This window comes from Panthera uncia, chromosome A2 (genome assembly GCF_023721935.1).
Source record: "Panthera uncia isolate 11264 chromosome A2, Puncia_PCG_1.0, whole genome shotgun sequence".
Lineage (NCBI taxonomy): Eukaryota > Metazoa > Chordata > Mammalia > Carnivora > Felidae > Panthera > Panthera uncia.
Genome location: NC_064816.1, coordinates 7,499,152 through 7,517,884, shown reverse-complemented (window position 1 = coordinate 7,517,884; position 18,733 = coordinate 7,499,152). Strand labels below are relative to the sequence as shown.

The following is an 18,733-nucleotide window of genomic DNA, read 5'->3' as shown; positions in this document are numbered from 1 at the left end:
CAGCGCCGCCTGCCGGCCACGCTCCGCCTCGTCGCCACTGCCGCCGTGGCCCGGCCCCGTGGCGCAGCGCCCCCTGCTGGGCCGCCTGGGACACGGGGTGGGGGAGGAAGAGGGCGCCGGGGGGCGGGGCCGCCCCGCCCCGCGCGTAAGGTCGCGGCTTTGTGAGGTGGCTCCGCGGCCCGGGAACGGCGGGGGCGGAGCCTGAGCCGGGGGGCGGTGCTCGGCCTCGCGGACGTGCCCCTAGGACTTGGCCACGCCCCCGGCCCGACGCGGCTCGAAAGGCCGAGCTTTGTAGGGCGGAGCCGGAGCGGAGACTCGGGGCGGGGCGGAGACAGGGGCGTGCCCCGGGGGGGGGCGGTGTTCGGCCGTGTGGACACGCCCTTGGCCCCGCCCCGCGCAAACGGCCGCGCTTTGTGAGGCGGCTCCCCAGCGGCGAACGGTGGAGGAGGGTCTGACGCCCTTCCGCTACGACACGCCTCTGCGGCCGAGCTCCCCCCACTGGCCCAGCCCGGCTTTGTGAGGAGGCACGCGGGGGGCGGGGTGCCGGTACGACGAGGCCCCTCCCCTATACCGGTCCTGCTCCCCCCCACCCCGGATGTGGTTTTGTGAGGCTCTCCGCTCACAAGGAGGGCCGGAGCAGGGGCGGGGCCAGCTCCTGGGCACGCCCCCAGCCTGTGGCCCCTCCTCCCCACCCCGCTTTCCAGAAGGGAAAATCAGTTTGAGGTGGGACTCCGCTTCCGCCCTCATCCTGAATCTGCGGAAAGGTCCCTTCTCCCAGCAGTCTCTTCCCCATCGTCGCCCGCTTCCCCTAGCACCCTCCTCCTCCATCCTTGGCCATCTCTTCCCCCACAAAAAATTCTTGAATCCCTCCTTCTGGGTCCCTCCCTTAAGCCCCTCCCTTCCCCCCAGCGCTGACTAGCCAACGAATCCAGCAAAGCAGGATCAAGTGCCCCTTTTCACAGGGACACACACAACACAAACGCACACACACACACATCTATCTTCCAAGACCCCCCTTGCTCCAGGGCTCCATTCTCTTCTGGAGGGTCCCAAAAGGCTTGTGGTGGCTTTCTCACCTTCTGCAGCTCCCACAGTTCTCTGGACCTCCTCATCAATGCCCCCATCATTCCACTCCCTGTACTCACCAATGCAAGGACTTTAGCAAAGACCCCGCATGACACTGGCCCCTTCCTGTACCCCCAGGGGCCTCACCATATACCTTGACAGCCTGATGCATTTGGGTACTGCTCCCCTCCCGCTAGGCATCCAGTGATTAGACCCAGAGATCCTGGGCTTGAAGGATTACACTCCACAGAGACTTTGGGAACAGCTCAACACGTGTTATAATTAATAACTTAGGCATGCCAGTAGGACAGACATACAGAACATACCCCCAGGTACCCTATGCTCCAAAAACCCAGTTGGGCTGGTCGAGTCAGACGCCGCAGGAGAAGGAGGAAACTGGAAGGGTGTGCAGAGAATTCAGACCTCTTATGGCCCAGCTGAGAGCCACAGGGATCCTAACATCTCCTTCCTGGGTAGAATCCAAAGAGTGCTCCCACTTTCTGTCCAGCTTCCAGGACAATGTGGGCGACCCCTCTGTCACTCCTGATCCTCTGTCGAGGAAGGTCCCAAGGCCAAGGATTCTCTTGGTCTCCTCTATTCAATTCCCTGAGAAAGCAGCAGCCAGAAACCCCAAAGTAGCTAGAGCGACCTCAGGCCCTCAAGAGAGGGGGCTGAATGGAGAGTGCACAGACACAGAGGGGCCCCCGATCCTCAGCCTCACTGGCAGGCCCGGAAAGTGCTGAATTCGGGGGGCTCGGGCGAGGAAGATGTGGAAGTGGGCCTTTTCCGGGGCCCGGAGTTGCCAGGTGTCTCGACGGAGCCCGAGCAAGCATCCAGCGTGGCTGGATCTTCTGGATTCATTTTCTTTGTCCATGGAGGAAAAACAGAGAAGAGTGTGATTTGGGGTTTCTGGATCTCGGGTCTCCCTACATTCTGAGACTGAGACTCCCCCAGTTCCTCAGGTCCCATTTCACACACCCCCACCCTCGCACACACCCACAGCTTTAGGACCCAGATCCTGCCTTCTGTCCTCCTGACTTCCTGTAGGCTGGGTAGGGAATGGGACAGCCTGGGTTCAAACCCCAGCTCCGCCCTGGCCTAGAAGTCTGACGTCAGTGGAGGAACCTGACCCCTCTGTGCCTCACTTTTTCCTTCTACGCAATGGGAAAAACGCTCCTACACCCCTCCTAGAGTTGCTACAAAACATAAAGGGATTAAAGAGACAGAGTGCCTGGCACGTGGCAAGTACCAACTGTTAAGTGAACAAAACTGTTACCGTCATCTCCTCCCCTCCTGCCTGGGCTCCCACAAAACCTTCCTCAGAAGTCTGTCCTTTCCTCCACCTGGGAGGCTCCTGCCCCAAATGCCAGCCAAGAAGAGATGAACTGGGGCTGACTCTTGGCTTCGGCTCAGGTCATGATCTCACGGTTCATGGGTTTGAGCCCCGCATTGGGCTCTGTGCTGGCAGCGCAGAACCTGCTTGGGATTCTCTCCCTCTCTCGCTGCCTCTCCCCCACTCACGCAGTCTCTGTCTCTCTCTAAATAAATCAATAAACATACAAATTAAAAAAAAAAAAAAGAATAGATGAACTTACTAAAACCAAACTTGGTAGGTGAGAGCTGGCTGGGGTTCCATCCCAGTCCTGCACCTGCCTAGCTGGATCACCCCATTAAGGCCCATAATTAGCTTCAATGTTCTTGTCTATTAAAAAAAGAAAAAATGTCAGGGGCGCCTGGGTGGCTCAGTCAGTTGAGCGTCTGACTTTGGCTCAGGTCATGATGTTGTGGTTTGTGGGTTTGAGCCCCATGTCTGTCTGCACTGACAGCTCAGAGCCTGGAGCCTGCTTCTGATTCTGTATCTCCCTCTCTCTCTATGTCCCTCCCTGGCTTGTGCTCCCTCTCTCTCTCTCTCTCTCTCTCTCTCTCTCTCTCTCTCTCTCTCAAAAATCAACATTTGGGGAAAAAATGTGAACTCCACTTCATAGGGTATTATAAAGTGAACATTAACCCTTCGGTATGGTAACCCAATACAAGCTGGCTGGAGAACTGTTAGCTGCTTTATTTTTATTGCAGCCAACAGCACAGCTTCTCATGCTTCCGAAAGAAACTAGAATTGAAATCAGGGACTCAAACCGATATTTGCACACCCATGTTCATAGCAGCACAATTCACAGTAGCCAAAAGGCGGAAACAACCCAAGTGTCCCTCAACAGATGAACAAAGAAACAAAATGTGCTATATATATGCAATGGAATATTATTCAGCCTTTAACAAGAATACAATTCTGACACATGTTACAACGTGAATGAAACTTGAAGGCATTGTGCTCAGTGAAATAAGCCAGACACAACAGGATGAACACTATATGGCATCATTTCTACATAAAGTGTCCAGGATACGGAAACCCACAGAGACAGAAAGCAGAGAGGTGGCTGCTGGGGGCTGGGATTTGTTAAGAATGAGAAATTAGTGTACAGTGGCGGGGGGGGGGGGGCGTTTCACTTTTGCAAGACAAAGTCCTGGAGATGGACAGTGGGGAGGGCTGCACACAATGAATGTACTTAATGCCACTGAACTGGACACTTAAAAAATGGTTAACACGGTACGGGGTGCCTGAGTTGCTCAGTCTGTCAAGCTTCCAACCTCAGTTCAGGTCATGATCTCACAGTTCACGGGTTCAAGCCCTGCATCGGGCTCTCTGCTGTCAGCTCAGAGCCTGCTCCGGATCTTCTGTCTCCCTCTCCCTCTGCCCCTCCCCCTTTCTCTCCCTCTCTCTCAAAATAAATAACATTTAAAAATGGTTAAAATCGGGGCACCTGGGTGGCTCAGGCGGTTAGGTGTCCGACTTTGGCTCAGGGCGTGATCTCACGGTTCACGGGTTCAAGTCCCGCATCGGGCTCTGTGCTGATGGCTCAGAGCCTGGAGCCTGCTTTGGATTCTGTGTCTCCCTCTCTCTCTCTCTGTCCCTCCCCTGCTCATACTCTCTCTCTCTGTCCCAAAATAAATAAACTTAAAAAAAAGAAAAGAAAAGAAAGAGAAAGGGTGAGGATGTAAATGGCCCATTTTCACCTTTCCTTACATGTACACAAAGAAGCTACTAATGGTGGTTACCTGTATGTATGGAGGAGACCAGTGGGTGGGCAGGGGTTAGTGACAGAAGGATACTTTACTATATATATAATTTTGACATATGGATGAATTTCATGATTTAAAAATATGTATTTTTAAAGTAGGCTCCATGCCCAATGTGGGGCTTGAACTCATGACCCTGAGATTAAGAATCACATGCTGTGCTGACTGAGCCAGGCAGGTGCACGCCCCAATTTTTTTCTAATGTGTTTTTTTTTTTTTTTTACATTTATTTATTTCTGAGAGACACAGAGAGACAGAGCACAAGTGGGGGAGGGGCAGAGAGAGAGGGAGACACAGAATCTGAAACAGGCTCCAGGCTCCGAGCTGTCAACACAGAGCCCGACAAGGGGCTCAAACTCACAAGCTGTGAGATCATGACCTGAGCCAAGGTAGAACCCTAACCGACTGAGCCAAGCCCCCCATTTTTTAAGATTATTTGTTTTGCAAGAGAGAGAATCCCAAACAGGCTCCACACTACTACCATCCCGGAGCCCAACTCGGGGCTCAAACTCATGAACCGTGAGATCATGACCTGAGCTGCAATCGAATCAGACACTTAACTGACTGAGCCACCCAGTCACCTCCCCCCCCCCCAATTTTAATTAAAAAAAAAAAAAAACAACCTATAGAGTCACAAGAACTAAAATACTTTTTCTTTTCTTTTTATTTTTTTTTTAAGTAGGCTGCACACCCCATGTGGGGCTTGAATTCACAGCCCTGAAATCAACAGTCACATGCACTACTGAGCCAGCCAGTCTAAGATACTATTTATTTATTTTTAAAACATTTTTATGTTTTTAGTGTTTAGTTAGTTTTGAGATGGGGGAGGGGCAGAATGAGGGAGAGGGAGGATCTGAAGCCGGTCCTGGAAGGACAGCGGAGAGCCCCAAGCATGGCTGGAACTCGTGAGCAGTTGACATCATGAAATCAGACGCTTGGCCCACTCCACTGAGCCAGCCAGGCGCCCCAGGACTAAGATACTTTTTAAACTTTTCTCCTTGTCTTCATCTGTTTCCACTTGTTTCATTGTAAATGTCTTTTTATTTAATTTGTTTATTATTTTTGAGAAAGAGAGACAGAGCACAAGCAGGGGAGGGGCACAGAGAGAGGGAGGCACAGAAGCTGAAGCAGGCTCCAGGGCTCCGAGCTGTTCAGCACAGAGCCCGACGCGGGGCTCGAACCCGTGACCCGTGAGATCATGACCTGAGCTGCAAGTCGGACGCTTAACTGGCTGAGCCACCCAGGCGCCATGTAAATGTCTTTTTTTTATAAAAGGAAAAAGGAAAAATCACCAGGATGGTGCCTTGAGCCACGTGGCTTCTCCCAGAAAGTTTTAGAACTTCCCTGGCTGCCGGCTGTTTCTTAACAGCACAGGAGCTGCTCCGGGAGCTGAGACCGGGGCTGAACTGGCCCTTCCCTTTCCTTGTCACATTCGAACACCAGCGACTGCCGCCTGTGACTGGGGGGGCCAGTTGAAATGTCCACGCTCCTCTCTCCGGAACTCCAGAGTCCCGTCTCCGTCTGCCCTTGGGCATCGCCCGGTGGCCTAGCCTGTCTCTCGTCCCTCCAAACCTACTGCGCCTCAGGACTCCCCCACGCCTCCCTCCTCCTGCTCCCTCCGCCCACCATCCCATCCGAAGTCAGCGCCGTGTTTCCTGCCCCCTGAATTCCTGTCCCCTGAATCTACCGCCCTGTATCTGTGCGCTTCTCCCACCTCTGCTGCCAGCACGCGGGACCAAGCCACCTACCACTTAGCTTGTCTGGACCAGCACAGTCGCCTCTCTCTGGTCCCCGCCCCCCACCTGCATCCCCGCACCCCTCCGCGTTCCGGCGCGTCCACACCCCCCAAGTCTGTCCTCCCTGCAGCCGCCAGAAGGCGCCTGTGAGCACCTGTCTCGGTCACCTCCTTCTGCTCTGAACCCTCCATGGCTCCCACCTCACTTTGGGGCAAAAAGTCAAAGTTCTCCGCGGGGCGCCCCTCGACTCCTCACTTGGCTCCACTCCAGTTATCCTGGACCGTGCCAACCACGTGTCCGGAGCCTGAAGCAATCTTCCATAGCTACCCCCTGCTTGTCGCCGGTCTCTGAGGCTTCCTGGGGCTCCTATCTAAGTGAGAAGTGAGCTTCCCTCTCACTCTTACCCCGCGTGGCATCGTCTATCTCCGCCCATAGAAATTAGGAAGCGCTGAAGAATTGGAAGCCTTGTGCCGTTCTTGTCCCAGTGCTCCAGCCCGGGGGGAATCCTGCCCTTTGTCCCACAAGGCCTGGACGTGGCTGCCTGCAATCCCCTGGGATTTATCAGAGCCAACTCTTGGCTCACAAACAAAACCCTGCTCAGTGATTCTAGGCTTTTCCCAGGACCCCTGAAGCTCCGAGACATCTAGTCGACCCGGCCTGGCGGAGGCCTTCCTAAGGTTAGGACGGTCAGCAGAAAACCAGAACCAAGAAATGAAATGACTTACCGTAGAGATGGCAAACAGGGAATTGTCAAAGGTCATATCTAAAATAGAAAGAGAAGGGAAAACCAGGGGCCAGTTTAAAATCCCTGCTCACCGCCCTCCGGGGGCCCTCCCCCTAAGAACACAGGCCTCAAGTCCACCGAGATGAAGGGCTTGGGATCCGCCTCCCAGCATGCCTTGGTCCCTTCCAGCCCATTCCGCAGCGTGAACCATTCCCAGCCGCAAACTGAACGGTGTCCTTTTTCCGCTTGGAGCCCTCCCCCAGGGGCCCCTCGCTGCCCTCTGATAAATGGGTTTCTCCTCTCGACTCCCACTTTACAGAGCACCTCTCAGCTCCTCCCCCGTCCCGGGGGCTCCTCCAATCGCCTGCCCTTCACCCAGCTACTCTGAACCTGCCGGTCTCTGCTTACAACTCATTTCCCCACGCCCGGGACCACCCTCCTCACCCCAGACAGGGTCCCACATGCCATCGACTGTTTTCCCACTGGAGTATGGGCTTGTGGGCAAAGGTCGTCTGTCTTGGTCATTGAGGGACGCCCCCCCCCCAACGTTAGCACCTAGTAGGGGCTCAATAAATGTGCTGGAGAGTGAAAGAAGTAGCGGATGGAATTTCTCCGCGAGGGAGCCCTTCCTGAGCCTCGCAGAGCACAAACTGGCTGCCTCTCGCCCCCTGGTGGAAGCCTTCGGAATGACACGTTCTGGGTCACAAGGGGGGCTCCATTTAAGGGCAGTGCCAGGCATGGTCAAAGCGCCCAGCATGCCCCGGTGGACAGACGCCGTCCGTCCCCCGTGGAACTGAGCGTCCAGCGGTGGAGGCGAGTATTACATACACAGCAGGCAGTGATTACCTGTGTTTTTCCTGAGGGGTAAGAAGAATCATAGGGTGCTGGAGGCAATGTAAGTAGACAGCCCAGACCCTGTCTAGGAGTCAGGGAGGGCTTCCCGGAGAAGGTGGCCTTTAAGACCGGAGGGAGGAAGTATGTTGTAGGCAGAGGTCAGGACGACCACAGAATGAGGATGAGGCAAAGAGAGAAGGTTGGAACCTGGGTGGGGGGGGGGGGGGAGCGGGGGGGGGGGGGGGGGGGGAGGGCGGGCAGGGGAGGGTGTGTTCTTGACCCTAAGGGAAGTGAGCAGCGGCGGAAGAGGTTCAGGAGCAAGTAATGAGGTCTGATAGAGCTTTGAAGGGGTGACCCTGACCCAGCAGGAGATCGGGGTAAGAAGGTACAGACCTGTGGTGGCGAAGTTGATCTGGGCCCAGCAGGATTCTCGCTCTCTGCAAAGGGATTTGGGAGGGAGTGAGGCTTGTTCCCGGAAGCCCCTGGCTCCACACTTGGCCTTCGCTCCACACCTTCCTTTGCATCCTCCCTAAGTCCCCTCAGATGGAAATTCTCTTGTAGGAGCCCCACCGCCAGGTGAAGTCAGGATTCGATCCCTGGGGCTGCCGCTAGCTCTATGCCACTAGGCAGCCGGGGCGGGGAGGGGGCACCCCTCTCTCAGAGAGGAGAAACTGAGGCTGGGGCCAGTTGGGACATCCTGAAAGCCCAGGAACCAGGGCCACTGCCTACAGGTTGCAAGTTGGGCACAGCAGAGCCCCAGGGGGTGCCACTCCCCTCCCCCAGCACTGGTTAAGGGATGTGAGGAAGTCTCAGCCACTTGCTCCCTGTGTGACCCAGTCTCAGTCCTGAGCCTCAGTCTCCTTGTCTATAAAATGGGGCTATTTGGGGGCACCTGGCTGGCTCAGTCCGTTGAGCACCACCTCAGCTCGGGTCATGATCTCGTGGTTCATGAGTTCGGGCCCTATGTCGGGCTGTGCACTGACAGTGCGGAGCCTGCTTGGGATTCTCTCTCTCCCTCTCCTTCTGCCCCTCCCCAGCTCACATGTGCGCGTGTGCGTGCTCTCTCAAAATTAATAAACTTAAAAAAAAAAAGCCAGCTTCCTCTGCGGCTGGGAGCTATTGTGGGCTCTAGCTGCAGTGTCCTAGCGGAGGGCCCTGCATACCCCACGTACTTTGTAAATGGCACCCGTTCCTATTAAGCGGCCCTCCCACCAGAGGGCGCTGTGTGGAATGGGGCTCCTACCCAGCCAGGGAAGTCCCCTTCTGTCCCCAGAACCCAGCCATGCCTCAGAGTCCTTAACACCCCACAGGAATTTCTGCACTATACCCCCCCCCCCAACCCTTTGGTATGTATTTCCCCCAAACCACCCTCTGAAGGTCTCCAGAGATGATGGTCTCACCTTTTCTTCTGCATTTTTTTTACTTTCACTGGGGACAAAAAAAACACACAAGCATTTATTAGATTTTGGTCATGGTTGCATCCTGCTTGCAAACACACACACACACACACACACACAAGAATCCCAAGGCCCCCTCATACGTTTGTGACCCAAACTTGCTTTCTCCTCTGTCAACGTGCCCCTCAACAGGAGAGTTACAGCAACCCCCCGCCCCTGACATAAGTAATGTGTGCGGGTAAAAACTTCAAACAAGCGTGTAAAATTGTTGTTGTTGTTGTTGTGTTAAATGTCAGTCTCAGGGCTTGACAGGAGCTAAGGGAGGAGGAAAGGAGAGTTAGTGTTTAAAGGGAACGACAGAGTTGCAGTTTGGGCAGATGATGAAGTTCGGGAGTTGGACCTCGGTGATGGTCTCATAACAAAGTGAGTGTCCTTGATGTTGCTGAAGTGCACACTTATAAAGGGTTAAGATGTTAAACTTTATGTTATATGTATTTTATAATTGAAATATATCTATCGGGACCCCTGGGTGGCTCGGTCCGTTAAGAGACCAGCTCTTGATTTCAGCTCAGGTCATGATCTCACCATTTGCGAAATTGGGCCTCGCATCGGGCTCTGCGCTGACAGCATGGAGCCTGCTGGGGATTCTCTCTCTCCTCCTTTCTCTGCCCCTCCTTGCCGCCCACTCCCACTCTTTCTCTCTCTCAAAATAAATAAGTAAACTTTAATGTGTGTGTGTGTGTGTGTGTGTGTGTGTGTGTGTCAATTTCCCCTGCCCCCCCCCCAACATTGCATTGCATTCTGGAGGATTCTTCATGGCTAAGTTTTGGAGTGAGACCTCCCCCGCCGTGTGCCTCCATACTTCTAAGAAATGGGAACATTTACATGTTCAGGGGTTGCACGCTGGCAGCTGATGGGCCATGCTTTCTCTGCCTGCTCTTACCTCTCCTGACCACCACGGCAATGGTCACCAGCCCAGCAAGGAGAAGGAGAACTCCAGCCAGACTCAAGGAGAGTGCCAATATCCAAGTGGGCACTAGAGGAACACGAGAAAAAGAGAGAGGGGGCAGGTCACGGGGTCGCGAGGGTGAAGGTGGGACACCTGTCATTTCTCCAGATTACATGTGGGGATCCAGCCCTCCCCCCACCGTCCTGCCCAACCATTTGACGCTGGTGTAGCTGGACTGGGGATCTAGCAAACCTCCGTGCTGGTGAATTAGCATATTCCCCCACCCCCAGCCATGGTGATTAGTTCGGGGATGGGCATGTGGCCAAAGCTGAGCTAATGAGAGCTAATTCTGAGACTTTGGCTAGGCTACTGGGAAGAGAGGGTTACTCTTTTGGCCAGAATTACAAAGCTGGTAGGATATACATCTGGATCCTCTAGGCACATTTTGACACCATGAAGGAGAGGTCCTGCCTAAGAATAAGATATAGGAGAAAGCTGAACGGAGAGGTGGCACTTGATTCCTGACTTCTTTATGAGCACCTGGATCCAGCCATGCCTGAAGCCAAAACTGCATACCGACTTCAGCTCACCAAACCAGCACATTCTCTTTTGTTTCTGAAACCGGTTTGAGTCAAGTTTCCAGTGACTTGCAGCCTGAGGGTCCTGCTGGCTTCAGCTGGGTACCAGGGGGTCAGATGACATCCACCCCCAGCCCCATGGTGGACCCTGAGGTCCATGCAGAAATCAGCCACAAAAGCATGAAGCCCCAGCTTCAGAGTTTACTTCTCTGAAAGGGATTTGGCTGCCCCTCCCTGGAGAGAGGAGATCTCTCAGGGGAGACAGGAGGAGATGACCTGATCCCCATGGAGATCAGGAGCTAAGCCAGGAAGGGGAAGGAGAGACACATGCTTGGTATTCTCACACTGTTAGTCCTTGTTCATTCATTCATTTGGGGCAGGAGGGATGTTGTCACCTCCCCACTCTGAGACCACAGGCTCAAGGTGAGAGAAGGGGGCCTTTGATAGTGGAGCTCAAAGGCCCAGACTGTTCTGTCACCTCAGTGACTAGGCCTTCTGGAGGCAACAAAGTTCTCTTTTAAGTGGGGGCCTCTGCTAGCAACAAAGTTCTCTTTGCAGCTGGAATGTTCTGATTGATGGTGATGCAAAGGCTTTACCTGGAGGCTCCTCCCTCCCTCCTGCTCCGTCCTTGATCCGGAGCCCACACCCAGCCCCCTGTCCTGAAAAGACCACAGAAAAATATCAGCCTTCCCAGGGCTTCTGTCTCACTGAGACGAAAAGCCAAAGTCCTTAATGCAGCCAAAGGTGTAGCATGATCTTCCTCGCCACCTCCCTGCTCTCTTGTCCCCCGACTTTCCTCTTCGCCCGCCATGCTTCAGCCCTACAGAGGGCCTCTGTGTTCCTCAATCACACCAGGCGTGTTCCGGCCTCAGGGCCTTTGCACAGTCTGCTCCCACTGGCTGGGACCCTTTTGCCCCAGCTACCCACATGGCTGACCCCTCATTCAGGTCCTCAGAGAGGCTTTCCTTGGCCGCTCTCTGTATTTAAAATGACACCCTTGGGGCACCTGGGTGGCTCCTTTGCTTGAGTGTCCATCTCTTGATTTCCACTCAGGTCATGATCCCAGGGTCGTGGGTTCGAGCCCTGCATCAGGCTCTGTGCTGAACGTGGAGCCTGCTTGGGATTCTCTCATTCTCTCTCTCTCTCTCTCTCTCCTCTTCGCTCTGCCCCTCCCCTACTCATGCATACACACACTCCCTCTCTCTCTAATAAAAATAAAATAAAGTAAAATAAAATGACACCCCTTACCAGGCTGTATTTCATCCCTGCCACTTTGTCTCCTGCTGGCACACTGACTATATATTGGACTCCTTGGTTATCGTCTGTCTGCATCCCCTCGGGATGTCAGCTGTGAGAGGGTAGGGATTTTGTTTCGCCAGCGCCTGGTGCTCTGAAGGTGCTCAAAAATGTTACGTGGCCAGGAGGGGAGGGTGAAGCAGAGTGTGGGGGTGTTAACGCCTAGATATCGGAGCCAACGGAACCCCAGCTCTGCTGCCCGCTAGCCGTGTGACTTGGGTGAGCCCCCCCCATCTCTGATGCCTCAGTTTCCCCATCTGCAACATGGGGAGAATGGCAGGACGCATCGCGTGGGATGACTGAGGACTGACCAAGGAAAGGTGGGTGAGCGCTGGCAAGCCGGAGGCCTGGCTTGTCCCATGAGGCAGAGGGAACAGCATAAGCAAAGGCTCAGCGGTGAGAGAATGGAGCCCCAGGCAGTGAGGGGCCCGTTGGAGGGCCTTACCTGGGAAGGAGACACTCACAGTGTCACTGAGGTCGGACAGCTGCGGCTGTTCACCTAGAACCTCGTACTGGCAGTGAAACGTGCCCCCCGGAGCCTCCCTGCCTCCGCCGGTCAAGTTGAAGGTGACCCTCAGCTGGTCCGCGGGGGCCTGCAGGAGCTGTACCACCTGCCTGCCGCGGTACAGCGTGAAATTTGCCCCTGGGAAGCCCCCGGGGGCTACACAGGCGATGTGGATGGGGTCCTCTTGGCTGCTGGGGTGTGGGGGCACCAGCAGGATGGATGGTGCTGGGATGGCCAAGGAGCCTAGAATGCAGAAAAAAGGGACGCAGGGTGAGTGGTGAGAGCAGAGGCCCATCTGGCTCCGTGGCCTTGGGCAAGTGGCTGACCCGCTCTGGGCCTTGGTTTGTATTTACTACCTGAGGCTAGTCATCCCACTCCACTGCTGTGTTCAGGGGCTTGGGTACTAGCACCTGGTTGGGGGGGACGGTCACTGTTGCTGAGTCATTTTATTATGACAGCAGTGGTTCCCGCATAGCAATGCAATTATACCCTCGGCGCTTCGATCAACGACACTCACTGTATGTCAGGCCCTGTTTCAGGGGCTGGGGACAGAGCGGCGAAAGCGAACGACATAGACAGCTGGACATGCCTGCCTCGGGGGGGGGCTGATGTTCTCAAAGATGCAAGAAACACTGTGCGCGCCCCAGACAGGATAATGGGAAGGCTGCCTTGGTTGGAGCAGCCATGGAGGGCTTCCTTGAAGAGGTGACACAGGAAGAGCTGGGGGAGAGCATTCCAGGCAGAGGGAGGAACACAGGCACATGCTGGGACAATGGAAAAGGTGTGGGGTTCTCTGAGAAGCCAGGGTGGCTGGAGGGGATGAACGGGGGAAAGAACAGGAGGAACAGAAGGCAGAGGGTTTCTCCTGTTTCCCAGGCTGTGGTGAGGAATCGGGGTTTTCGGGGTACAGTTTCCTGTAGGAGGGACCAGTGTCTCCCCAGCTGCCCCCAGGCTCCTGAGCAGAGTGTCTAGCTCAAGTGAGATCTACATTGTCCAGTCTCCAGACCTTTGCCCAGCTACTCCCCCACCCCCCAGCGGATCCTCTTGGTGCCCCAGCCATGGAGGTAGCAGCCTGTAGAAACCAAGTGGGGCTGAGTCATGGGGCGTGGGCACTGCTGTCCCCGGTGGGGTGGGATTTCTGATATCCTTGATGGGGGGCGGGGGTTGATGAGGAGCCCGTTAAGAGAAAGCCATGCTCCTGGGGTGTTTCCAAAGCCCTGGGGCAGATCTGTCAGGGCTCAGCCTCCTCCGGCACCTGGAGAAGGCAGCCCTGTGCGGCTTCCTGCCCCCAGAGCAGAGTCAGGTGGGCAGGGTGGCGGGAGCGGGGCGGGGGTGGCACAGGGGACATCAGGCTCACCGGCTGCAAAGAACAGGACAGTCCAGGGCATCTCTCCTCCTGAGCTTGGCCAGGAAATCTGGCTGAGGCCAGTGCAGCCCACAGCTCACTGCCAACTCCTCCTGTGAGGCCAGAGCAGGGAAAGGAGAACCAGGGCTGATTTGAACGAATGTTTCCTCACTGGCAGGAAGTTGCACACACACAGTTGGCTACTGAAAGGGACTCTCTCCTCTCCCCGCCCCTTCCACGGATGCACATCAGATCCTGGCACTGCTCTGCACCTTGGTGGCCACTGTTCTGCAGAGATGGGAGGAGGGACAAATGGCTAAGATGGTCAGAGGTGTGTGTGTGTGTGTGTGTGTGTGTGTACATGTGTGTACATGTGTGTGTTTTCTCCTCCTGAAGAGGAAGGGCAAGGACCATGGGCTATTTGGGAAACCTATGCCCAAAACACAAACCTCAGCCCAACCAGTTCCAAAGCTGAAATGTATATTTGGGGGAAGTTGGTAAAGCACAGTGGTTAGTGTTTGGTCTCTGTGACCTCAGGCAAGATGTGGCCCTTCTTTGAGGTCTCAGTTCACTGCTCTGGAGAATGGGGCTAAGAGTAGCAGGTATTAGATCCAAGGAACTCATGGTATGAAGTGCAATGCCTAGAGACGTGAGTGCTCCCAGTTTGAGGCCACAGGCTCGTCACCAGCCAGGTGAGAGGGAACCCTGGCTCCAAAATGAGGAAGTGTTACAGTTTACAGAATAAATTGCCTCCTGTTTCCAGCCCAGAAACTTCCAAATGTCTGTCTTACCAGTAAGTTTGCTTTGGTCTCTAAACATTTCTGTTCAGGTCAAGCGGGTCTACCTGGAGGTTTACCCCAGGGAAGGATGTAAGCATATGTTCACTGAACAACAAAAAGGGTCATTACTGTGGACTTTTCTATTTGGATACACAAAACTCATTCCAATGTCAGGACCTTTGTACATGCTGTCTCTCCTTCCTGGGACACAATTCTATTAACTTGGTAAAATTCTGGGGCACCTGGGTGGCTCAGTCGGTTAAGTGTCTGACTTTGGCTCAGATCATGATCTCGTGGTTCGTGGGTTCGGGTCCCGCTTCAGGCTCTGTGCTGACAACTCAGAGCCTGGAGCCTGCTTTGGATTCTGTATCTCCCTCTCTCTCTGCCCCTCCCCCTCTCACAGTCTCTCTCTCTCACTCTCTCTCAAGAATAAATAAACTTGAAAAAATTAATAAATTGTCTGGGGGGAGGTGGTAAACCCGGTAAAATTCCACTTCTGTTTCAGGTCTCAGCTTAAATATCACTTCTGAGAAATCTTTCCAGATCTCTCTGGACTTAGAAAAATTTCCTTGCTGAATTATACTACAGTGCATTGTGATGTTCTTTTATTAAACTTGGCATGTTATATTTTCAAGGAACTTGTCTATTTCATCTAAGTTGTAGAACTTATCCGTATAAGACTGTTTGTATTCCCTTATTACACTTTTAATGTCTGTAGGGTCTGTAGTGATGTTCCTTCTTTCAATGGTAATGTGCTGTTTCTCTTTTTTTCTTGATTAGTCTTGCTAGGGGTTAATCAGTTTTATTAATCTTTTCAAAGTATTAGCTTTGGGCTTCATTGTTTTTCTCTGTTTTCTGTTTTTGATTTCATTGCTTTTTGTCTTTTTATTTTTCTTTCTTCTATTTACCTTGTGTTTCATTGGCTCTTTTCACAGGTTCTTAAGATGGAAGTTTAGAACATTGATTTTAAAACTTTATCTTCGTGTATAAGCGTTTAAAGCTATATATTTCCCTCTATGTACTGCTTTAACTGCATCCCAAACACTCTGACATATTGTGCTTAAGTAGAAATATTTTATTTCACTTGTGAATTTTTTCTATGGCCCACACATTATTTAGAAATGTGTCAACTTCCAAACATTTGAGATAGCTTACTGTTAGTGATTTTTAATTTAATTCCTTTGTGGTCAGAGGACACACTCCATATAATTTCAGTCCCTTGATATTTATTGATTCTTTGTTTAATGGCCCAGCATATCTCAATCTACATTCTATATGCACTTGAAATGAAAGTACATTCTGCAGGGTTTTGGTATAATATTCTGTAAATATCCATTAAATTAGGTTACGGTGGTTTACAAAACATGCTTGAATTTATTGAATTCATCCAGCTCTCTTCCTTCCATGGTGCAGGGATGGGTCTGTGGTGCCTCTTGTGGTTTCACAATGCTTACCCCAGTGCTTGGCACACAGTAAACCACAACTCACTCTTTCTTTTTCTTCTTTCTCTTTCTTTCTTTCTTTCTTTCTCTTTCTTTCTTTCTTTTTCTTTCTTTCTCCTTTTTTCTTTCTTTCTTTCTTCTTTCTTTCTTTCTTTCTTTCTTTCTCCTCTTTCTTTCTTTCTCTATGTTTATTTATTTTGGAGAGACAGAGAGAGAGACAGAGTGTGAGTGGGGGAGGGGCAGAGAGCGAGGGAGACACAGAATATGAAGCAGCTTCCAGGCTCTGAGCTGTCAGTGCAGAGCCCTATGTGGGGCTTGAACTCATGAACTGTGAGATCATGACCTAAGCCAAAGTTGGACACTTAACTGACTGAGCCACCCAGGTACCCCTGAACCACAATTATTTCTTGATTGTCTGACCTGAAAGCCAAAAAATATTCATTTAGTCTATTTTTATTGCTCTATCCTGGGCGTGTAGGAAACAGAGTTAAGAGAGATTCCTGTCTTATCTATTCTACCAGTTGTTTAGTGTGTTTCATCAAGGGCTCAGAACTTTGCTAAGTTCCAGGGACACCATGAGGAATAAAAAAAATCTCCTGCCCTCAGGATGCTCAGAGTTTGGTTAGAGAGTCAGACAAGCAGACAATGAGAGTCCAGTTGAGGAAGTGCTATAATGGAGGCAATCACCAAGGGGGCGCTCCTAACCTGGCTTCAGCAGGTTCAGGGAGGGCTTCTGGGAGGAGGTGTTATCTGACTGCAAAAGCCTGAGAAGGAGACAAGGGAAGGACACTCTAGGTGAAGGGAATAATATATGTTAAAGTCCTTGGATGAATGTTAAGGACTCCATCCTGGGAGCATTTAACGTGGTGCAGGAATCTATAACCTAGAATTCTGAATTCAGAAAAACAGACACACTTACCTGTATTAGTCACAGATAGCAGCCATAAGAGGTACAACTGAGGAGTCATGGGCAGAGTGAAGGGAAATCAGCAAGGGATGCTGACTCCCCAGGGTCAGGAAGCTGTCACCAGCTCAGGCCTGAAGTTGCTAGGGAGGAAGGTAGTTGTGGAACTTGGAGAGGGCTGGAGTCGTGGGCTTTGGTAGAAGCATGCAGACCAACAGGGTGGGAGCCAGAATATGTACACCTACACCGTCCTCTCCTCCGGCCCTCAGATCTCCTGCCAGAGCCAACCCCAACTGGATGTGAGAGGGAAAGGCAGCTAAGTTGACCCGGTGTGTAGAGATCAGCCTCCAGAGCAGGCCAGGAAAGGGTGGAGAACGGCCCTGGGGTGGGGGTGGGGGACACAAAGACTGCCCAGCACACACTCTCAGAATCTTTTGGTTATAATTTCGGGGGATCCGTAGCCTCCAGAAGCTAGTTTGCAAACTCCCTATGGTTGTAAGAGCCCCAGGCTGACTACGGGGCCAGTGCTACAAGGGAAGAGGGACCCTATATATGTGGCCTGCACAGCTGCTCCCATCACTTTTCTGACTACTCCCCTCCCTCCACTCCACTTCCTTGCTGCCCCTTGAGCCCTCGGAGTACCTTCCCACCTCAGGGCACTGTTCTTGTTCTCTCCACTTGCCTCCTCTCCCTTTGACTTCAAATCTGAGATTCAGTGCCACCTCCTCCGAGAAGCCTTCCCTGACTCCACCCAGGTGAAATGAGCCATCCATCTACCACCTAGCATTTACTCTTTAACGCCTGTAACTACCTGAAGGCGTCTGAGTGCTGAGCTTGTTTGAGCTGGCTCCTACACTGGGATGGCAGCTTCATGAGGACATGGACAGAGTCTGTTTTATTCACAGTGTAGGCACTCAGCAAATATTTGTTAAGTACTTGGACAGGGGAGAGTTTTTGCTCAGTCGAAGGACACAAGAGTCACCATTCAGGCCCCAGGTGTCGGCAGAAGTTGCGGAGTTGGTAGCTCCGAGGGCCCGTCCCTGCGCAGAAGCTTTGACAAACTGAGCAAACACAGTCACAATCAACTTTATCTGAACTTTGGAAAACAGCCAAAGGTTTATGCCAACCAAGTGAACACTGAATCAAAATGAAAAGGAACCTTGAACATGGGAGGAAAGCTCCGTGATGTTTTCCCCACCCTGCCCTCAGCTCCTTCCCAGCATGGTGGAGGTCTTGAGGACAGCAGCCCATGTTCCCAGTATGGGTCTCCAGTACCTGGGTCTCTGAGGTTGGCAGTACTGTGTTTGTCCATTCTAACATGTCTGAGGGCTACCTGTGGGACAGACTCAAGGCGCTTTGTCTGTTGAACTCAGAATGCATTCCTGGAAAATAGTGTAAGGCAAAGGAGAAAACCCACAGCCACCTGGGGCAAAATGTTGTTACTGGGGACGACATTAACCAACGGTTTTACTAGCAAAAATGGGTTTATTCAGGAAAAGCACAGAGTTGCAACTAAGGACAAGCAAGCTGAAGCAAAAGCATGGACAGGCCTGGAGAACGAAGAAGAGGAACACTCTTTTATAGAGGAAAGGGGGGAGTCAGGAAGGCTGTTATGAACAAGAGGTCCATTGGATTAAACTGGGAGTTGGAAGTGTAGCGATGTTTCATTGGTTGAGTGGTGACAGTGTCTCATTGGCTGGGCTGTTACCAGGAGGTAGTAAAATCAGGTAGGAAACTATCAATTTGCAAGGTTTCTCTCTTCCTGTCAGGTCTGCAATGAACAATGAGTGGTAGGGTGTGAGCATTAGCCCTTCTGTCCTGATTCCATCTAAAAAGTTTTTTTCTGTTTCTTTTTGAGAGAGGGAGGGCATGAGTGGCGGCAGAGCAGAGAGGGAGACAGAGGATCTAAAGTGGGTTCCGAGCTGTCAGTGCAGACAGAGCCCAATGCGGGGCTTGAACCCACGAACAGTGGGATCATCACCTGAGCCTAAGTTGGGCGCTTAACCAACTGAGCCACCCAGGCTCCCCTCCTGACTCCATTTTAAAG

General features: G+C 52.6%; 1 protein-coding gene across 3 annotated transcripts in view; it reads right to left on the bottom strand.

Annotated features, from left to right (window-relative positions):
* Positions 1 to 1,325: 1,325 nt before the first annotated feature.
* CA2H19orf38 (chromosome A2 C19orf38 homolog) overlaps positions 1,326 to 18,733 on the bottom strand; it is a 20,494-nt gene continuing 3,086 nt past the window's right edge. The window contains exons 2-9 of one of the 3 annotated variants that reach the window (XM_049642472.1): positions 16,702 to 16,829; positions 13,574 to 13,674; positions 12,157 to 12,459; positions 9,832 to 9,924; positions 8,892 to 8,919; positions 7,885 to 7,928; positions 6,659 to 6,696; positions 1,326 to 1,929 (exon numbers count right to left, since the gene is read on the bottom strand). In XM_049642472.1, coding sequence (XP_049498429.1) covers positions 1,783 to 1,929; positions 6,659 to 6,696; positions 7,885 to 7,928; positions 8,892 to 8,919; positions 9,832 to 9,924; positions 12,157 to 12,459; positions 13,574 to 13,604 — 684 coding nt within the window. In that variant the 5' untranslated portion in view covers positions 13,605 to 13,674; positions 16,702 to 16,829 and the 3' untranslated portion in view covers positions 1,326 to 1,782. Of the gene's footprint in view, positions 1,930 to 2,660; positions 2,768 to 6,658; positions 6,697 to 7,884; positions 7,929 to 8,891; positions 8,920 to 9,831; positions 9,925 to 12,156; positions 12,460 to 13,573; positions 13,848 to 16,701; positions 16,830 to 18,733 lie in introns of those variants that run through there. The other 2 variants (XM_049642473.1, XM_049642471.1) reach the window with 2 other exon arrangements.